We start from the raw sequence: 20,522 nt of genomic DNA, 5'->3' as shown, positions 1-20,522 counted from the left end.
GAGACTGGAGTTCAATTCTACCTCAAATTCTTCCTAAATAGGAGACAGAGAAGTCTTTTAACCTCCACCAGCCTCCATTTTCTCATCTGTTCAATGGCAGTAATAATAACACCTAATTCTCAAGGGTTCTGAGATAATTAATGTAAAATTCTTTGCAAAACTTAAAAGCAAAATGCAAAGACTAGCTTTTACTACAGAAAGCCTTCCCCAAACCATCTTAATTCCTGTGCCTTTCCTCTGTTAACTGTTTAATATTTATCCTGTATATAGTTTTGATGATATGTAGGAATATGAGAGATCCCTTCTCTGTTTGGAGCCACAGATCCAAATGCAAAAGAAATCGTGAACCCCAAAATCTGTGGCAAAAAAAAGGAAATTTTATTTTTCATTAATGAGTTCCCTTTCTCTTGTGGGCAGATTTCTTAATAAAGAAATTTACAAAGAATAGATTGGCAGAAACCTATTTTATGAACAAATCTTGGGGCACTTTGAACTGTTATCAGACCAGGATCTCCCAATTGAATGAAATTACTTTGAAGGCTTTTTCAGCCTGATTGGGGGATATGATTTCCCAAAAAGATCAATGTGTGTGGGGGGTGATATACCCAAGATTTCCAAATGAATGATGCTGGTCTGGAAGATATGCCTTTTCCCAGATTCTCTGGAGCCTGGGAGACCCCGAATCTCTCTTCTTTTGCAGATCAAAGATCACAGTTTCAGTGATTATTTTTGATTAAAGGGGACACAATTAAGGGAATAAAATAAGAAGGAAAGAAAAGAAGATAATTAGTTTCGTTGGCCAGTCCTCAGTGGCGCAATTCCTACTCACAAAGGTTATTCTTCTATTTGGAAAAGGACCATGACACCAGTGAGTTGTTGACAAGACATTCCAGTGAATTGGATTTGAGGGAGGGAGGACTATGGAAAGGTCACCTGCCTCACTTTCCCCTCCAGCTCCATCTGGGTTCAGTGGCCAGATATAAATCAGAATGAGTGGATATGGTCCTGGATACAGTGGGAGATTTTTTAAAAATTGTTTTCTTTATTTTTCTGGTTATGCATGTACATTAATTGTTTTTTAATACACATTTCTTTATGAATCATGTTGGGAGAAACAGTCTTAAGTTAAGGTCTTTAAAAGATCTCAGCTAGACTGAGGTAAACTACCAGTTTAATGATTACCACTAAGTAAGAAAGGTATGAGGTAAAGAATGGCCTTTTTTACCTGGTCATCAATCAATCCATCAATCAATCTGGAATGGGAAAACCCTAAAGAGTTTCTGGCCAAAACAACAATTGCTACTTACATTCATTCTGAGGCAAAGTCAGCCAAAAGAAAGACCAAGTGGGCTTGACTTGGAACCTTTTATTGGATCAATCTAGGAGTGCCAGTCATGTTTTAAGGCTTGGTCCTTAAGTACGAAATCTAGTCAGTGATCCTTAAGATATGGAAAAAGGAGGATTTAAAAAAAAAAAAAAAAAAAAAAAAAAGGTCATTCTTTGCCTCATATCTTCCTCACTTCATCTTAATCACTTTCTGGCCACTGGACCCAGATGGCTTTGGAAAAATCATGAAGCAATTGACTTGTACAGGCATCCCTCACTTAAATCCAACTCACCTGCATGTCGCGACATCACCTCCCTGACGTCATGGTTGTCTTCGAGAAGAACAGACAACAAATCTCCCCCATTAGATAGTAAGCTTCTTGAGGATAGGTACTGTTTTTTGCCTCTTTTTTGTGTGTGCCCAGCGCTTAGTAGGGAACCTGGCAAGTAGTGGGGCTTAATAATTTACTGATTTGAAATAGAACACTTTTTTTTTCTGCTAAGGAAAACAGCAACAGGGGGAAGCCTCCCGGCCCGGCTCGAAAAAGAGCCCGCCAGCTGCGGGCAGACCCGAGCTCGGGACAAATAATTACCATGGACGCAAGTCCTGGAGCTCAAGCTGGAATCGCCCGTATTGCCGCCCGTTGAAGTCCTCGTGATTTCTCTGTTTGGGCCCTCCTCTGCAACAGCTCGGCCTCTCCGGGAAGAAGCCGTAACCAGGACAACGACGCTAGCACTGGTGAAACAAAGGAGGAAGCAGCCACTAGCGCGATTCTCGAGCCATGCCGAAACCAAACCCGTTAACTAGGAGCCGCGGGAAGCAGCGGAGCATGTTGGGAAGTGAAATTCTTAGAAAAGCCGGCTCTAAGCGAGCCAACCCGAATGTAACATCTCTTCGATTCTTCCCACTTGACTAAGAGCGCAGGGAGGAGGTGGGGCATGCCGGGAAGTGAAGTTCTTGGAAAGACTTGTCCTAGCGGAGCCAACCCGAGAGAACCATCTCTTCGACTTCTCCCGCCGGTTAAAAGCGGAGGAAGGTAGCAGGGTATGCCGGGAAGTGAAGTTCTTTAGAAGTCCTCAGGCAAACAACCCGAGAGCACCAATCTCTGACATAGGGCTACAGGTTTGACCAATCACCGAGGCCGCCGGAAGGAGCTGCTACTTGGAAGTGCGGAGTTTACCTCCTTTTCACCCTCCCCCTCCGGTTTAGTACTTTACTCGTCTCTATGCTCTGGTTTTGTGGCAGGACCGCTTCTTGCCTTTAAACGTGATAGGCGGCCTGGTCCGGCCAGAAAGCGGCCAGCGAGCGCGATGCTCAAATCCCGAACGTTCTTGAAGAAGACCCGGGCGGGCGGAGTGCTGAAGATAGTGCGGGAGCATTATCTACGCGACGACATCGGTTGCGGGGCTTCGGGCTGCACCGAGTGCTGCAGTGCCCAGGAAGGGCCGGCCCTCGAGCCTCGGCCACGCGACCCCGAGAGCAGCCTCTGCCCACAGCCCCACTACCTTCTGCCGGACACCAACGTGCTGCTCCACCAGGTGCCACGAAGAAAGCCTCGACTGACGAGGTCGCCCTCAAAGCAAGCCCGCTTCCTGAAGCGGCGTAGGAGGTTGGGGGGCGGGAATCGAGGACCCCCGGCTGGGGCCTTGGGAGATCTGGGTATCATTTCGTAGATTTTAAACTACAAGAGCTTAAAAATGCAAAACAGATTAAGCTAGAGGTTTCAAAAATTAATTTTCAACAGAACGTAAGCATCGTATCTTTTCTTGTGGACAGAATCTATTGGTTTGAATTTTGTGTTGTGTCTAGAACTTCCCCCTGGGCCTCAGTTTCCCCATTTATAAAATGTGGAAGATGGACCTTGAAGGGTTTCTCCTGCTCAAAATCCTATCATTTCCCCTCTTGAGAATGACCTCCTTGGACTTCATTTTGGTTTGGGTTTTTACTCCCATCTCCCACCCCCAATGAGTTGAAAATTTTGGGATTTTGAATCAATATTCGAACTAAAGATGAGTGTCTTAGCAGCTTTTGTGATTTAGGACAAGTCCTTTATTCTGAACTTGTGTCTTTATCCTTGAAATGTAGGCCTAGTAAAAGTTACAATATACACTTCAATTGTACTTAGATTTGCTCATGTATTAATAGGAAGCATTATGTAAATGTAAACTTATCATTTTTAATTTGCTTACCATTCTGTTAGTTTTTACTTAGAAATATACTGAAATTAGACACTTAATTGGTGTAGTCAGAAACCCCAGCAGCTCTGGGATCCTCAATCAATGTTGAATATATGTTATTGGATTGATGATCTTCCCTAGCTATAACGGATCTGTGCAAAATTTAGAGACTTCCCTTCCTTTGACTATTTTTTATTCTTAGATTCACTTTTCAGTAATAAATGTATAGTTTATAAAGGGTTAAATTTGATAAAAATGTATATTGCAAAAGTAGAGTATACTGAAATAGGTGTATTGCAAGAGCAGAATAAAGTTTTGAGAAATTTGAACGCATTTTTCTTTTTTAAGATTGATATACTTGAGGATCCAGTTATCAGAAATGTAATCCTGCTACAAACAGTTCTCCAGGAAGTAAGGAATCGGAGTGCACCAGTATATAAGAGAATCCGAGATTTGATTAGTGATCTTAGCAAGCATTTCTATACCTTCACTAATGAGCATCATAGGTAAGATAATCATCTATGTTGGATAGTAAAAAAAAAAAAAAAATTCAAGGGTGTTGGACTAGGTGGAAGTAGTAATTTGTAATTTTGCTAAATACATAACTAAAATAGTTTTATTTCTAAGAATTTCTTACATTTTATCTGATCGGTTTTATATTCCAAAATGCTTTTCTGTACATCCTCATTTAATCTTCCGAATCACCTAATAAGATAGGTAGGGTAATCTTTTTTCCCACTTGAGAAATTTGAGACACATATTGAGTAATTTTCTTGAGACTCAATACTTGAATCAGGACCATCTGTCTTTAAGGAAGCTTCTGATTGATACTCCTTTGGGTTCAGGTATGATTCTCCATAGTTCTATTTATGACTCCAAAATTTCTCTAATTGATTTTAAGGTACTATTAATTGAATATTTGAAGTGTATTTTTACCAAGAATTCTGAGCAAAACTCTAGTTTGTAAAAATTTCATAGACAAGCTATATCAGATAGCAGTGTAAAGAGTATTTAAAAAAAAAAAAGAAGCAGATTATGGCTATATAGATATTTAAAAAAATAAAAAATGTAAGTATCAAGTTTCTTTGTGATTAAAAATTATAAAACTAAGAAAGGGAATGTTAGATTTGGATATTTGTTGTATGTCTTGAACATGGTTGTTGTGTTATTGTTAAAAGTTATATCTTGAAATATAAAGTTTGATCTTGGAAAATATGTCTGTGCTTTTAAAAAATTATATAAAATACAATGAGACCTTGGTTATTCATTTACATAATATACTCTATGTTAGTCACCCTTACACAAAAATGATATAGTTGGTAGAATATTAGCCTCGTCACCCTTACACAAAAATGATATAGTTGGTAGAATATTAGCCTCAGAGGCAGAAATAGTTGCGGTCAAATCCTATCTAAGCCACTTCCTGAAGTGTAACCTTGGGCAAAATTTGACCTTAAGGAACTTTTGCCCCTAGTCTGTAAAATGAGGAAATAGGTCACCTCTAGATTGAAATCTGATGATATGAAGGTAGAACTTTCCAATAGAGTACTTAAACCTTCCCCTTCACTCTCTTCTCCCCTCTCTCCCTCTCCCCCACCATGGACCATTCTTCCCAAATCTGTTACTCATATTTATATCACATACTCAGTTCTAATAGAGAGTATTGGCAAAACATTTCAAATTTTGATTCCTTGCACTTAATGGAAACCTTGATGCCACAGATCTTATTTTCTTCAAATCATGTGCTTTTTTCTATTGTAAACCTGGTAAGATTTTGTTGGGAATAGTATTATACTAGATAAGAGAGGAAGAGTTGTAAGAGTAGTTAGCTGAACTAGATGAAGAGTCAGAAAGACCTGGGTACATGTACTACCACTGTGAATGCCTTTTGACCTTGTGATCTAGCCAAGTGCTTTCCCTCTTAGTTCCAGGTAGCTATTTAAAATAATAAGCTGCAGGTCTATAAGGTAATGTCCAGTACTAGTGAAATGACAGGTTGATCCAACTTCCCCTACCCCCGACATGCCATTAAAAGCCATAGGATCTGATTTTTTAATTTAATTAATCCTGGATTAGACCCACCCTGCCTATTTGTTCAGGTTGGAGACTACTGGAGGGCTTAAAACAGAAGCAAAAGAAAACAGATGGACCTAGTGCCTGAAGAGCCTCCACAGTGATATTGGGTAGCACTTAGGTGCTTCAGTGGATAGAACACTGGGCCTGGAGTCAGGAAGATCTGAGTTCAAATTTGGCCTTAGACACTTAGTAGTTCTGTGACCCTGGACAAGTCACTTAAGCTGTTAGGTTTAATCCATTGGAAAAGGAAATGGCAAACCATTCCAGTCTAAAACTTCTTAGACAAAGAATCAGACTTGACTGAATGACTGAATAAATAAAATTGTATGGCAGCTAGGTTGTGGAGTGGATAGAGAGCTGGGCCTGGGAAACTTATTCAAATCTATCCTTAGACACTAACTAGATGTATGCCTCTGGGCAAGTCATTTAACGATGTTTACCTCAGTTTCTTTATTTGTAAAATGAGCTGAAGAAGGAAATAGCAAAGCCCTTCAATATCTTTGCCAAGAAAACTCTTAAATGAGCTCATAAAAAGCTGAACATTATTGTAACTACGACAGTGGAGAGAAAAATGAAAGAGTCACTCCCATTGGTTTTGTTTAATGTTGTTTTTGAGAGTTCAGATGGCTAGAATTGGAAGAATGTGAATAAGAATATATAGGTTAATTTGATCATTAGCATATGTGTTAAAGTACCATCATAGATTACCTTTCTGTTGTGTAGACTCGTGCTTTGGTACCTCCTCATGTCTTGGTTTCTCAAAGACCATGCTATTCAAGCACAAACTCTGATTCTGGCAGGAAAGACTGACATTAGTCCCTGTGGCATCTACAAACAATCCTCTTAAGAGTAGAGTAGTTTCTTACTAAAGGATTACTCTAGTCACAGCTATTCATAAAGTCTTTTAAGGCATGAAATGATTGCAGTTTGCCATCAGTGGGCTGAGTGTCCACGACAGTGGACAGTATAGATTATAGAAGATATGTATGAATTATAATTTCATTTCTTTTTACTTTTCCTTTATAGCTTCATTTAATTGAGTAAAATTAAATATGTTGAATGTAGTTTAAGTAAGTTGTTTCCTACAAGTTTTATAGATTGCATAAATTCTATAAGTAAATTTCTCTTTGAAATTCATTTCTTAACCTGAGTTGTGGTAGGCACTGAGCTATGTGCTGGAGGAGCTACATAAAGATTCACTTAATTCTCTTACAACATCTTTGCCCTCATGGAGCTTACAATCTAAAAGGATATGTGATATATATATGGAAAGTGTCAAAGAGTAGTGCAAATCAAGTATTTTTGGTCCAAACAAAAAGTGATCATTGCTAAGGAATGATTGGGAATAGTTTTCATTCATTGAGGTGACATTTGATCTGGACCCTTGAAAATAGAATTGCAACTGGTAGAAATGGGAGGGAGACATTTTAGGTACAGGGAAATTATTATTAGTGTTTTTCCTGTTACCTTTGAATAACTATTTGGGTACTGTGGAATAATGTTCCATTTGATGTTTTTCATTTGTCATATTAATTAGATTATATTCCTTTTTGATTAATTATGTGTGTCAATATTTATATTAAAAACCCAATAGAATTGACCCTTCCCTTACTTTTTGATTCTGGTATTTCTTAAGGAATAAATTGGAAAAACAATGTAAGAAAAGTATTTATCCTTGATTCCAGTTTTAAACATTTAGTAACGTGAGCTTTAAAAGCTCACAATACTTTATTTTCACCAAAGTGAATATATTTGATTAGGTTATTTATGTGCTTTTTGGCTTTTGATTTGTCTTTAAACATCTAGAGAAACATATATAGAACAAAAACAAGGGGAAAATGCGAATGATCGTAATGATAGAGCAATCCGAGTAGCAGCAAAATGGTACAATGAACACATGAAGAAAATTACAACAGATGAGAATCATCCTCAAGTTATCTTCATAACAAATGACATAAAAAATAAAGAGAAGGCAATAGAAGAGGGAATACCAGCTTATACATGTAAGCCATATTATTTTTTTCTATTTACTGTTAATTTTCAAATGTAAATAAAAGTCGTTCCTAGTCAGTTCTATGACCTATCACAAAGTCAATAGTGTGGTCACAATGTACTTTTTTATATCATTAAAAATCTTTTAGCAAGGACTATGTGAACGATAATACTTGTCTTTTTCCCCCCTCATCCTACTTTCTTATATTATTAGCTACCCCTTCTTATCAGAGACTTTGGATAGTTCATAGACTTGGATAAGTAAACTACCCTCTACATGTACTTGTCTACTTATTAATCTGAAAAAAAAATGTATTTTTCAGGTGAAGAATACATAAAAAGCTTAACGGCAAATCCTGAACTTGTAGATCGTCTTGCTTGTCTATCTGATGAAGGGGTATGATTTGTGTTCATGGTCTTGTACTTTTTTTTTTTTTCTTATGTTTGTTTTTTTTTTCAAGATTTTTTTAAAAGTAGAAATACTGATTGAAAAATGCAATTTGGCATCTTTGGGATATGAAGCCCCAAATTATGAAGTTTAAAAATGGAACTACTTATAGATAAGAAATACTAAGAGATCTGTTGGAAATAATTACTAATATTATATTAATCTCTCCAAAATTATTGCCACAAAAAGTTGGAATCAAATTCTCAGAATTCACGGTACTCCTTTGTGTTTCAGATAGAGTCTGACAGCTAGCTCCTTTGTGAATCCTGTCTCCTTTTTGTCAGTTTGTCAGGGAGATCAGGGATGAATAGACTCTTAGAGGAATAGGTAAAAATGTCATTGAGATAAAACTTCTATATATGTCTCAGTGATGTTTCCTTTATTCTCATTTAAAAGCTAATTAATTTTACACCTATCTCTATTTGTTTATCAGAATTGGAGCTAAGATCTTTATTTGTTCTACTGTTTCCTTCAGTTGAATCAATTAAATGCCAGCTCTGTATAATCATACCAAAAAGCCCTATAGTACACAGTCTAGTTTGGAAAACAAAGTATAAAAATAAATTTGTGAAAAGTTAAATAATAACAATTTTTAATTCATCATACATAAAGGTGTGATGTGTGTACAAGGTGCTGAATGAAGACATAAATATAGGAGCTTTGCTAATACGGGGAAGGGGGGAGGGATAGAAATGTCCAAATAAATAATGGTACATGATAAAATATAAAAGAGGTGATTATCATGGTCTTGTTTGATACCTGAGGACAGGAATGTCATTATTAACCAGGGGGGTCAGGAAAGCCTTCCTAGAGGAACTGGAATTTCATTTTGCCTTTAAAGAATAGGTAGAAATTTAAACGATAAAGAATAGAGGTAAGGGGGGACAGTCTAAACATAGGAAATAGAACAAAGACTAAGGTGCAGTAAGTACAGAAAATAACATCTGGAAAACAGAAGAGTGCTTTTGGATGAGACTGGAAAAAGAGTAGCACTAAACAGGGTGAGTCCTGAATACTTGGTAGTTTTTAAATTTTCCTCAATGGAGAGTGGGAAGCTATTAAGTTTTTTATTAAGTTTGAAGGCAGGAAAAAATTATGGTCAAGGAGACTGTTGTATTCTAGGAAAGTAGAATGTCCTGTTATGAGACTAGAAAACAGTTGATTGTACAGGGATGTGATAAGGAAGACTTGGTAATATCACCTTATCATATCAAAACATAAAACCACAACTTCTAACTTTAGGATGTTGAATTCCTGATGGCACTCTTAACAAATAGTGAATTGAGGAAAAATTAGCTTTAGGGAAACAATAAGCATAAAAACTTTCACAATATGGCATGTGATTTGATAAGTGACTAAATGAGTAGAGTACTGGACCTAGAGTCAATTAGCCCTACGTCCACATTTAGCCTGAAGTATTTGCTAGCTATATGAGAGGCCTTATGGTGATCAGATAGGACTTTGGACTTGAAATGAAGAAAACTTGGGTTTAAATCTCTCCTTAGGCACTTATTTTTAGCAATCTTCGTCTGCCTCAGTTTCCTCACCTATAAAGTAAGAGGATCTAAAATCTCTTCCAGCGTAGGGGGGGAGGGGGGAAAGGCAGCTAGGTGGTACAGAGGATAGAGCACCAGTCCTGAAGTCAGGAGGACCCAAGTTCAAATTTGATCTCAGACACATAACACTTGCTAGCTGTGTGACCCAGGGCAAGTCACTTAACCCCAACTGCCTCAGCAAAAAAAAAAAAAGTTATCACTTCCAGTTAAGTGGGTACAGCTTTTTCATTTAAAACCCTCAAAAGTTTATGAATTTAAGAGTGACAGTGTTTGAAAAGATGAATGTGGGAAAAGAATAAATGAGAAGGAGAAACTGAAACCAAAGTATTTGGAGCCTTCTTTATTAACCCTCTATTCACCTTGAAGATTTAAATATTTTCTCATAGAAGTTTTAAAGTGAAGTTTTAAAAATGAAAAAAAAAAGTTTTCAATCATGAGAATTAAAAGGAAAAGCTGAATTTTAGGAATAGTGTGAAAAAGGAATTCATATGACTTGATAACTCAATGACATGATATGAGGGCAAAGGAGGAGAAAGGAGACCCAAGGTTCAAACCTTGATCATTGGGAATATAATACTATAATTGACAGAAATGAGAAAAGATAGAATAGGGAAACAGTTTTGTGGAGAGGGAATGAGGAATTTAAATTTAGAATAATGGAATATTTTTAGAGTAAGGAGAAATTAGCTTGTTTATCCTGCTACTTAATTAACAAGGAAATCAGAATATAGGAAAGTTGTTAGTTGCTCAAGATGACAAAAATGGTGATGAAGCTGGGATAAAAGCCAGGTCTCTGGATTGCTCAGTGGTTTTTTTATTCTTGAATTTAGAAGGCAATAAGACAGTCAGATATAAGTGTCCAGAGGACCGGTAGAATGTAACACTAGGAATGAGGTCAAAAATACTGTGTGTGGTTTTTATTATGTTGATGGACATTTATTATACAATAGCCTGAAGTTTCCTTTATTTTATTTCTTTTTTTCTTGATGCCAACATAGTGTAAAAAGAGACCCTCCTTTTATGTTTATTTTAGAGCTTTTAACATATAAGATTATTCTCTTTCATTATTATTTGAATAAACATTAAATATCCATTTATTTTTAATTTGGAAAGAATTTTCTGTCACTATTGAAAATAGATTTGAGTACGTTATTACTAATCGTGTTTTTTTGTTTATTTCACAGAATGAAATAGAAAGTCGGAAAGTATTATTTCCAGAGCATCTTCCTTTAAGTAAATTACAGCAAGGCATAAAATCTGGTACTTACCTTCAAGGAACATTCAGAGCAAGTAGAGAGAATTATCTTGAAGCCACAGTGTGGATTCATGGAGATGATGAAGAAAACAGAGAGGCAAGTTTGGAATGATATGAACTATATTCCTTTTTATCTTGCCTCATATATATTTTTAATGTATTTTAGTGAGGTAGTTTGGATTTGCCCATCTCCCTTTCATTTTGTCAGTTTGGGAACAGTTATCAAGACTAGGGTAGCAGTATTCATTTCCTTTGTTTGACTGTCTTAAGCTTACTTTGATCACACTTATTGTCCATTTTGCTCACTGTTCATATAAGAGTAGTAATAATAACACAATTTGTGTAGTTCTTAATAGGGTAGCTGAGTGGCACAATGGATGGAATAATGTGCCTGTGGAGCAGAAGGCTCATCTTTGCAAGTTCAAAACTGGTCAGTATGACCCTGGGTCAGTCACTTAACCCTGTTTGCTTCAATTTCCTCACCTGTAAAATGAATTGGAGAAGAAATGGAAAATCACTCCAATATCTTTGCCAAGAAAATGCCACATGAGATCACAAATAGTTAGATGTGCCAAAAACTGTTGTAAGACCTTTAACATTATTGTCTCATGTGATTCTCCCAGTGATCCTAGGAAGTAGATGCTATTATTATCCCTATTTTATAGATGAGGAAACAGGCAAACAGTAAAGTGACTTGCCCAAAGTGATACAGCTAATAAGTGCCTGAGGTCAGATTTGAATTCAAGTCTTCCTGACCCAAGGTCTAGTGTTTATCCACTCATTTGATTCTACCATTCTGCCTATTGTAGTACATGGTTTTACTCTTATTTTATAGGTGAAAAAACTGAGGCTAAGAGGTTAAGTGATTTTCTTGAAACCACAGAGACCGAGGAAAGACTTAAGAATTTAAGTTTTCTTGACAAGTCCAAGATTCTATCAAATATGCTTATTGTTCTCTGTAGTAATCTCATACTTAACTTGCATATGAGTGCTATTTATACAGTTTTTTCCAGGTAATATGATTAAATTGTCTTCTCTACCTTCTTTGCTTTGGTTTGTTACTATCAGTAAATATAGAATATTCTACCATTTCATTTTTAAAATAAAGAAATGGAACATTCAGTAAATATAGTAATGATTAAAATTGACATTTTGCTCAATGTAAGTTTTGAAAATACTCATAGATAACCATTGGCGATAAGTAGAGGAGTATTATAAACAGAGAGAGAGCATGCAGTATGCACCTAGATCAAGCTATATTTGAGCACATTTTCGCAGAGTAATGGGATCGTTTCTCTTGCCTTTTTTCTCCTGTTTGTATACAGATTATCATCCAAGGACTTAAAAACTTGAACCGGGCTGTTCATGAGGACATAGTAGCTGTGGAACTTTTGCCCAGAAGTCAGTGGGTAGCACCATCTTCTGTGGTCCTGCAAGATGAAGGTCAAAATGGTGATGATGTAGAAGACGAAGAGGAAAAAGAAAACACTGTATGAAATTAAACAGGTTTTCATGCTGTTTTATTTCTTTCTATGACCATTTAAGATAAACTTTATAGTGTTTTTAAAATTAAATTTTTTAACTCTGTATTACTTTTGTAATATGCAATTTTTTACTTGAAATATGCTTCCCAGTAATTGAGATCACAAGTGGATTTGAGTGTATGTTTTAGCAGACTATTTTTAAACAAAGTCAAATATAAAGTCTATCATTTTATGAGTATTATGGCCTAAATACATGTAAGACACAGAAATATGTTGTATTAGCAACATTTTGTGGGTGGTTTTTTTTTTTTTTTTTTTGTCATTTACTTCAGGTATAAAGAAACTTGATTTTGGTGTCAAAATTTAAAATTCATGAATTTAAAGTTAATTAGGTAGAAGCATGGAATGGTAGAGAGAAATAATAGGATTTGCATCTTATATCTAAGACTTGAATCCTGTGCATTAAGACCTGCATTTGAATCTGATCTGTGTTCTTGTGTGACATTGAACAAATCATTTGTAAAGCCTGGATAGTTTTCTCATCTGTAAAATAAAACAGTGGTACTAAATCATCTCTAAGATAACTTTTAGCTATTGATCTTAGTTTTCTATTAACTGGCACCTAAGTAACACAATTTTTAAAAGTTATTTGTAACAAAGGAAAATAATATTATAATTTGCAATTTAGTCTGTTTTATCCAAAATATGCCAAAATAAAGGTATGTTCTCCAAATTTTCTCCATTGCCTTTTTCTATATATTTTTCATGAGAACCCAGTATGAGAAAGCATACTTTCAGATGTTTATCCTCATCAAGGACACAGAGTTAAGAGTATATATAATCAATATTTTGACTTTTTATTTGATTCTTATGATTCTTAACATGTTATATTCCAAGCAGAATTTGTAGTGATGCTATGTCTTTTTCCACATTTGAGTGACATATGGAATTTACTATTAATTTTGTCCTTGGAATGTGTGTACATGGTGTTATAAGTGAGAGTGTTGTTTTCATAGAGTTCTTTTGTTTCTTCTTGTAATCAACCCCTTTGACATACAATCATAGAATTTTAAAATTACAGGAAGCTTTGATGAGCTTATCTACCTCAATTACCTCATTTTACAAATGGAGAAACTGAAGCCCAGAGTGATTAAATGATTTGCTTACATTAACAGAGCTAATTTCTAGTTCTGGTTGCTGAACGGAATCCTATCCTTTTCACTATACCACACACTTCTTTCTGTCTAATTCTTTTAAGGAAGGTCCATGGTAATAGGAAATTTTTTCTGATAACATATTTATTCTGTACTTATTTTTCTAAATTGCAGGTGAGAATCATGACAAGGTTCACAAAAAAATCTAGTTACATGCCCTGTTTTACCTATAAGACTTTATAGTCAACACATGTCATATTAAAATGGAAAGATTGTCTTTTTGAATAGATAAATAATAATTCATTAAGCCCTAGTGTGGTATTGAATACTGTGGTAGATGCTGGAGATGCAAAGACAAAAGTTGAAAAAAGTTTTTCCTCTAGAAGATTACATTCTTCTAGAGGATACAACACATGTATAAATATAATAAATTCAGTGTTAGATGCTGGTACTGACATCTCAGGAGAATAAGAATGATCTCATGTGTAGGTAGTTCTGGTTCTGAGCTTTGAAGAAAACTAGGGCTTCTAAGAAGTGATAGTACGAAGTGAGTGAATTTTAGTCATGGGATATAGTGCACATGAAAGCAGAATTGAGAGATAGGAATATTCTACATGAGTAACAGCAGGAATACCACTTAAGAATAATAAAGTACTGCAAAAGTATTTTGGAGCCAGGCTCTAGAGTTTTAATGTTTTTAAACAAAGAAATTTGTATTTGACCTTAGAGAAAAGAGGGTCAAACTAGAGTTCATAATAGCATCTGATTTGGGGGGGTATTTAATTACAGTTTTGTTGGCCTAGCATATATATTGCTTTACTGTAGATGATACTACTTTGAAAGTTTGGTCATACTGTTTCACAGAATTTTAGAGTTAATGCAACTTATTGTGATGTCATAATTTAGGGCTTGTATGTTGCAATATAGATATAGATTGTTAGTGAAAAACTGTCATCATTTGTGTTATATTAATGGGAAAATAGATAACGCTTGGTTCTATTTTTATTTTTAAATTCCAGCTGAACACTGCTATAAATGTGAAAATGTTAAGGCCTTCAGGAAGAGTGGTAGGAATAATAAAAAGGAACTGGAGGCCATTTTGTGGCATGCTTTCCAAATCTGATATTAAGGAGGTAAGTGAAAACTTTCTTTTTATGCAGTATTTGAAATGCTTACATGAATGTAATTATGTTGCTAGGGGAGGCTAGGGAAATACAACATTCAAATAAGACATGTTCCTGGCTTTCATGGATTAGTTATATGCTAATAACTAGATAAGACATGTAGATCACATATATTCCATGATAATTGCTTTAAAAAAGATGCAAACTGCAGTATTATGTGAATTTTGAGGGAGAAAGTCAAGACTGAGTGAAATCAGGTAAAGATTTATAGAAAAGGTGACATTTTTGAGTTGGATTTTAAAGGAGGGTAGGGGACCAACAGGAAATATATTTATGTAAAAAGGATTCTACATGTTTTTTTTTTTTTTGATGTACTGAAGTCTAAAAAGTGTGACATGGTAACTAAAAAAGCCAATGTTGTTTTAAACATAGTACCCAGTACCCAGATTGAGGGAGAATGATTATTTTTCTATATTATAAAACTGTGCGTGGAATTTTATATTCGTTAACTACTATCACATTTGAGAAGGGCTTTTGAAAAGTGAATATGGCAGTAATTAATGAATAATTTGAATAAGGGAAGTTCTAAAAGTTAGGTTTTCTTTCAATTCAATGAAAAATTTCCTTAGACTCAGTGCTGTAAAATGATTAGTCAGTGAGCATTTATTGAATGTAAAGTAGGAGGCAGAGATGAGGAGAGAAGGTCTTTCTAGGCATTGTGGATAGCCAGAGATAATACCAGGAGCCAAAAAATGGAATATCTTGTTCATGGAACAGCCAGGAGTTTGGGATCATTGGATGAAAGAGTATGTGTCAGAGAGTATGGTGTAAGAAGACCAGAAAGATGGGGAAGGCAGGTTATAAAGGACTTTGAATGCCAGACAGAGGCTATTGCATGAATGAGGTGGTAGGAAAGCCACTGGAGTTTTTGAATTATGAGGGTGAGATGGATCAACATTTTTGGAAAATAATTTTTCAACTGAATAGAGCATGAACCGGAAGGGGAAAAGACTTAAATGAGAGGATCAACCAGAAGATTCTGGCAGTAGTACTAGTATGAGATGATGAGCTGCACAAAAATAGTAGAAGTACCAAAAGAAAGAGAGAAGGGGTCTTTATTTGAAAGATGTTACAGAGGTGAAATTGATAAGTCTTGGCAAAAAAAAAAAAAAAAAATGGATCCAAGGGGTGTGAGATAGTGAAAAACCAAAGATGACTCCTAACTTTCATGTCTGGGTACCTAAGAGGATAGTCAAGCTTTTGAATATAATAAATTTGGAAAGATATATTCACATACATTTATAAATTGTGAGTTTTAAGAACACTTTCTAAGAGACAAAACTGGAGGTAAACATAGAGTTATGGCTGGAAGGTAGAACTGAGAATCCTCATTATAGAGATAGTAATTAAATCCATGGTGAAGAAGGGAAGAAACCTCAGTGCAGAGCACTGTCAGGCACCCACAATTAATGGTCTTAATCTGGCTGAAGATCTAATAAAGGAAACTTGAGGAGTATTCAGATACGTAAAAGGAGAACCAGGAGAGTGATATCCCACAAACCTAGAGAGGACATACTATTAAGGAGAACAATGTCAGTGGCTGCAGAAAAGGTAAGAAGAATGGGGATAAAGAAAATGCTATTGGATGTGGCAATTAGGAGATCACTGGTAACTTTAGGGAAAGCAGTTTCCATTGATTGAGGAACCAGAAGTCAGACTGCAGAGTTAACAAGAAAGCAAGAGGAAAAGATATAGAAACATTTGTTGTAAATAGTTTTCTCAATAAGTTTAGCTACAAAAGGCAGAAAAGATTAGGACTGTATCTAGTGGGTGTGGAAGAATTGAGTGAAGGCTTTTTGAGAATGGGGAAAACATAGGTCTGGTTATAGACTATTGGAAGAGATAGACTCCTAGTAGATAGAGAGATTGAAGATAAAGTGAGGGGGTGAGCATGATAGAGAAGGCAGTCTGTTGGGAAAAAGGTATAGGACAAAATTGTGTAGATAGAGGGATTTGTCTTTGCAAGGATTTGGACAAGCTCTTAGTGTGAGACAGAGTGGGGAAGGTGGTGGTGAAAGGCATCTTAGTTATGAGATATGACGGAAGAAAAGAAATACCTCTGTGAGTGGCTTTATTTTTTATTTCTGTAAAATAGGTGGCAAGTTTCTTAGCTGAGAAGGTAGTGGGAAGGGGAGTCATGGAAGGTTTGAGGAGGAATGAAAAAGACTTAGAGAACCTCTGTGGAAAGGGGGATAGTGAGTTAATAAGGGTAAGTGTAGAAGAATTATCTAGCAGCAGTGAGGCTCAACTGGAACAGAATTTTAGTGTACCCTGTCAAAAGAATTGTGTTACTGACTATTGTCAAAAGCATATGCAAGAGAATAAAAATAATGGATGACAGGAATGATTCAAAACTTAGCCTGGCTTGGCCCAGCACAATTGCTGACTTGATAAAGGGGCCAGGGACTCAGTAGAAAAATAAGTAAAGTTGAACTAGTTTATCAGTTGATCAAGATGGGCAAAATAGTATGAGTTATCCTGGGAGATGAGAGGTTTTCCTTCACTTCAGGTTTTCATGTGGATACCAGATGACTGCTTCTTAAGGCTATTTAGATGGGATTCTTTCCAATACTGAAATTCTGTGTATGTACAATATACTGTAGACAATGTGAATAATGTGAACAAATGCAATAGAGGTAGGAGAGCACAGGGATCTGTTTGCAACAAAGGTTACTTGAAGTTTTGAATGCAGGACCTACTAAGTGCTGATACAGACAGTAATAGTGAAATCATAAAAACTTGTTTGCAGGAGAGAGATGCCTTGTTCTTTGGATATATTGCATTTGAACTGATTGAACATGTGAGTGTAGATGTCCTGAAAGGAGTTGGAAGGATAGGTCTAAAACTTGGAAGAGTTCAAGGCTAGAGATAATGTATTTGGAAGCCATCTGCATAAAAATGTATAAGCTATGGGGTTTGCCTAGAGAGGGAATGTAGACAGAGAAGAAAAGAGCCAAAAGGATATAGATTCTTGGGATATTTGCTTTACAGGATTAAGAAGAAGGATAGAGAAGAAAATAGTGAAGGAGTAGAGAGGTAAGAAAAGAACTAAGACAAAGTGGTTTCTCTGAATACAGAAGAGGAGATAATATGGAGTAGCCTTGAAACTTTAGAATGAAGCAGTATGAGGAATAGAAAAAGAAAATTGGAGATGTGTGTGAATTATGGCAATCAGTGTTGTAAACTCTTCACAGCCATATGAAAAATTTTTTTTAGATCAAGAATAAAGAGAAATATAAAAGAAAACTTTTCACTGTACATGCCACAGAATTGACAGGGGCAGAAATACTCAATATTGGAGAGACCATGGAAGGATGGATATACTAAAATACTGTTAATGGAGTTATGACTTCTGGAGCCATTTCCAGAGAGCATTTAGAATTATGTTTTAAGAAAGTGTTTGAAAAATCTATACCCTTTGACCCAGAAATCTCAATGTCAGACCCATAGATACCAAAACATTCATTGCAGCATTTCTGGTGCCAGCAAAAAACAAAAATAAAAAATTAGAAGCAAAGTGCCTATCCATAGTTTGAGAAGTGACTAAACAAATTGTGATATATTACTAATGAAATATTACTTGCATCCTACAAAATGATAAATTCATAAGGAAGTCAGTGAAAACATGGGAAGTTGAAGTAAAGTGAAGTGAATAAAACCAGGAAAAGTACAACGACATTAATATAAATGCAGAGAACATGGAAATGAAGTAATCTTCTCCTTGTGGAAATCTTGCCTTTCCCTGAGAGATCCTGAATGCATTCTTACATTGTCAACCCAAGTACTTAAGACTTTTGGTTTTACTTAATCTTTTTTCTTTGTTGGAATGAAAGGAAAGAATCCCTGGTGTATTAGTAATTATGTTCAAGATTTCTGTCTGATTGAAATATAAACACAAAATATACCAATAAATATATTTTTAGCCTTAAAAAAATAAAAAAAATCACTGATGATCACTGATGATGAGACAGTGTGCTAGGGCACTGAACTTAGAGTCTAGAAGATAAGGGTTCAAATCTTGCCTCAGATTTAACTAGCTGTATGACTTTATGCAATTCAGTAAAACTTTCAACCTCAATGTTCTCATTGGTAAAATAGGAATGACAGCATATGTTTCATAGTATTCTTAGGAAAAACAAATGAGATAACATATTAAGTTTTTTTTGTTGTTTGAAGTTTGAGTAAATTGTTTGGAGTTGAAAGCCAGTTTTTGAAGAGTTAAGACAACAGAAGCTGTAGGTAAAGATAACTTTCTAAAGAAGTAATAAGAAAGGTAAGAATTGTTAGATAGATCAAGGAAGGCTTTTTAAAAATTTTTAATAAGATACAAACAGATGGCAAAAGAACCATTTCGGGAGATATTGATATGTGAAAGAGAGGGAATATATACTATTGAAAAAGTTGCCTGAAGAGGTGAGAGGGAAAATAATCAAAAGTTTCAATGCAGGGATTTTTTTTATTAGTGTGATGGAATTAGGGTGGGGTTTTTACTTTTTTGAGGAGCTTGTAAATCCACCAAGAACAATTTTCTATGTTGTCTGTAGTCAAGAAGACATCTCTTTACACCTGCTGACAAGAGAATACCTCGGATTCGAATAGAAACAAGACAAGCTTCAACCTTAGAAGGACAGAGAATTATTGTTGCTATTGATGGTTGGCCCAAGAATTCTAGATACCCTAATGTAAGTTATTTTTAGAGGACACAAATCTATTTTCTATAGTATCTAAAAGAAAATCTGAAATTTGCATTGAAATGTAGTTTGTCCATATTGATCATTTTGTTAATTTTTACATATAGTTCAATAAACTCTGATGTTATTTTCAGTGTAATTAACTATATTGAAGTATTGTTTGTAATCACTTGTTTGGCTGTGTCTATGAGAAATGAATTCATGAAAAGGCTGATTTTTGTCACCTATGAAAAAAAATAAAGTTTGTAGAATTTAAATGCTTCTTACCACCATTTAAATTCTAAAGAATAAGTTCTTGGCAGAAATAGCTGGGATATTTTGAAACACAGTTAAAGTCCAAAAAGCCATAGGAAATAAGCAGATTCAAGTCAATGATGTTTCATAATGAATACTTTCATAGATTTCACTTTTCCCATTTGTTATTTTTGGAATAGTAAAGTGTATAAATTGTGAAAAGCTTTTGAATAACAGTAACTTAATAAGAGAATGTGTTTCTGGTGATGAAAGAATTGTAAAATGTGTCTTAAAAATTATCATTTTTAGGGTCATTTTGTAAAAAATTTAGGTGCTGTTGGTGATAAAGAGACTGAAACCGAAGTTTTGCTCCTTGAACATGATGTTCCCCATCAGCCTTTCTCCCAAGCTGTTCTTGGTTTTCTGCCAAAGATGCCCTGGAGCATCACTGAAGAGGTGAGAGAAAAATAAGCCAAATGAGCCATAGCCTTTGGGAGCCCAGAAAGTACACCACAACTCCTGTCATATCGTCTTCTGTTCCTTTCAAAAAGAAATTCTGTGTGTTAGTTTTGCTTTTTTTTTTTTTTTTTTTTTAAAGATATAGTATTGGGATATCTATATAAATTTTTAAGCAAAGTGAGAAATCCGAATTTTTCTCCTCATATTCTTATCTCTTGATCTTATCTCTTGATCAGTTAATCTATTTTGCATTGGCCAAAATACTTGAAGTATCTGAAAAAAACATTCTACTTGTCCATAACTTAAACTCTTAAGAAGCAGGGGAAATTTATATTCAAGGGTGAATTTCAAGGGTGAATAGAGGATCTAAATATGTTAAAATAGTTACACCTTAATTCACATTTGAACTGAGATGCAAAAAATGGATATGTTTGTATGTATTTTAATAACCCATTAATATATGAAATATTATATTGTATAAATAT

At 35.3% G+C, this 20,522-nt stretch overlaps 2 protein-coding genes across 3 annotated transcripts in view; one reads left to right on the top strand and one right to left on the bottom strand.

Moving 5' to 3' along the window:
* The window catches only part of PIBF1 (progesterone immunomodulatory binding factor 1), a 294,559-nt gene extending 292,566 nt beyond the window's left edge, over window positions 1-1,993 (bottom strand). Inside the window, exon 1 of the mRNA XM_051983913.1 lies at window positions 1,920-1,993. The gene's annotated coding sequence lies outside the window, so the exon portion shown is untranslated. The remainder of the gene's footprint in view (window positions 1-1,919) is intronic.
* A 556-nt stretch (window positions 1,994-2,549) lies between these two features.
* Window positions 2,550-20,522, top strand: part of DIS3 (DIS3 homolog, exosome endoribonuclease and 3'-5' exoribonuclease) — a 39,038-nt gene continuing 21,065 nt past the window's right edge. For both annotated transcript variants that reach the window (XM_051983911.1, XM_051983910.1), the window contains exons 1-9: window positions 2,550-2,865; window positions 3,853-4,010; window positions 7,387-7,583; window positions 7,896-7,969; window positions 10,761-10,928; window positions 12,157-12,321; window positions 14,489-14,602; window positions 19,198-19,335; window positions 19,888-20,034. In XM_051983911.1, the coding sequence (XP_051839871.1) occupies window positions 2,638-2,865; window positions 3,853-4,010; window positions 7,387-7,583; window positions 7,896-7,969; window positions 10,761-10,928; window positions 12,157-12,321; window positions 14,489-14,602; window positions 19,198-19,335; window positions 19,888-20,034 (1,389 nt within the window). In that variant the 5' untranslated portion in view covers window positions 2,550-2,637. The remainder of the gene's footprint in view (window positions 2,866-3,852; window positions 4,011-7,386; window positions 7,584-7,895; window positions 7,970-10,760; window positions 10,929-12,156; window positions 12,322-14,488; window positions 14,603-19,197; window positions 19,336-19,887; window positions 20,035-20,522) is intronic.

The sequence above is a fragment of the Antechinus flavipes genome, chromosome 3, assembly GCF_016432865.1.
Source record: "Antechinus flavipes isolate AdamAnt ecotype Samford, QLD, Australia chromosome 3, AdamAnt_v2, whole genome shotgun sequence".
Taxonomy (NCBI): Eukaryota; Metazoa; Chordata; class Mammalia; order Dasyuromorphia; family Dasyuridae; genus Antechinus; species Antechinus flavipes.
This window is presented reverse-complemented; position numbering and strand designations above follow the sequence as displayed.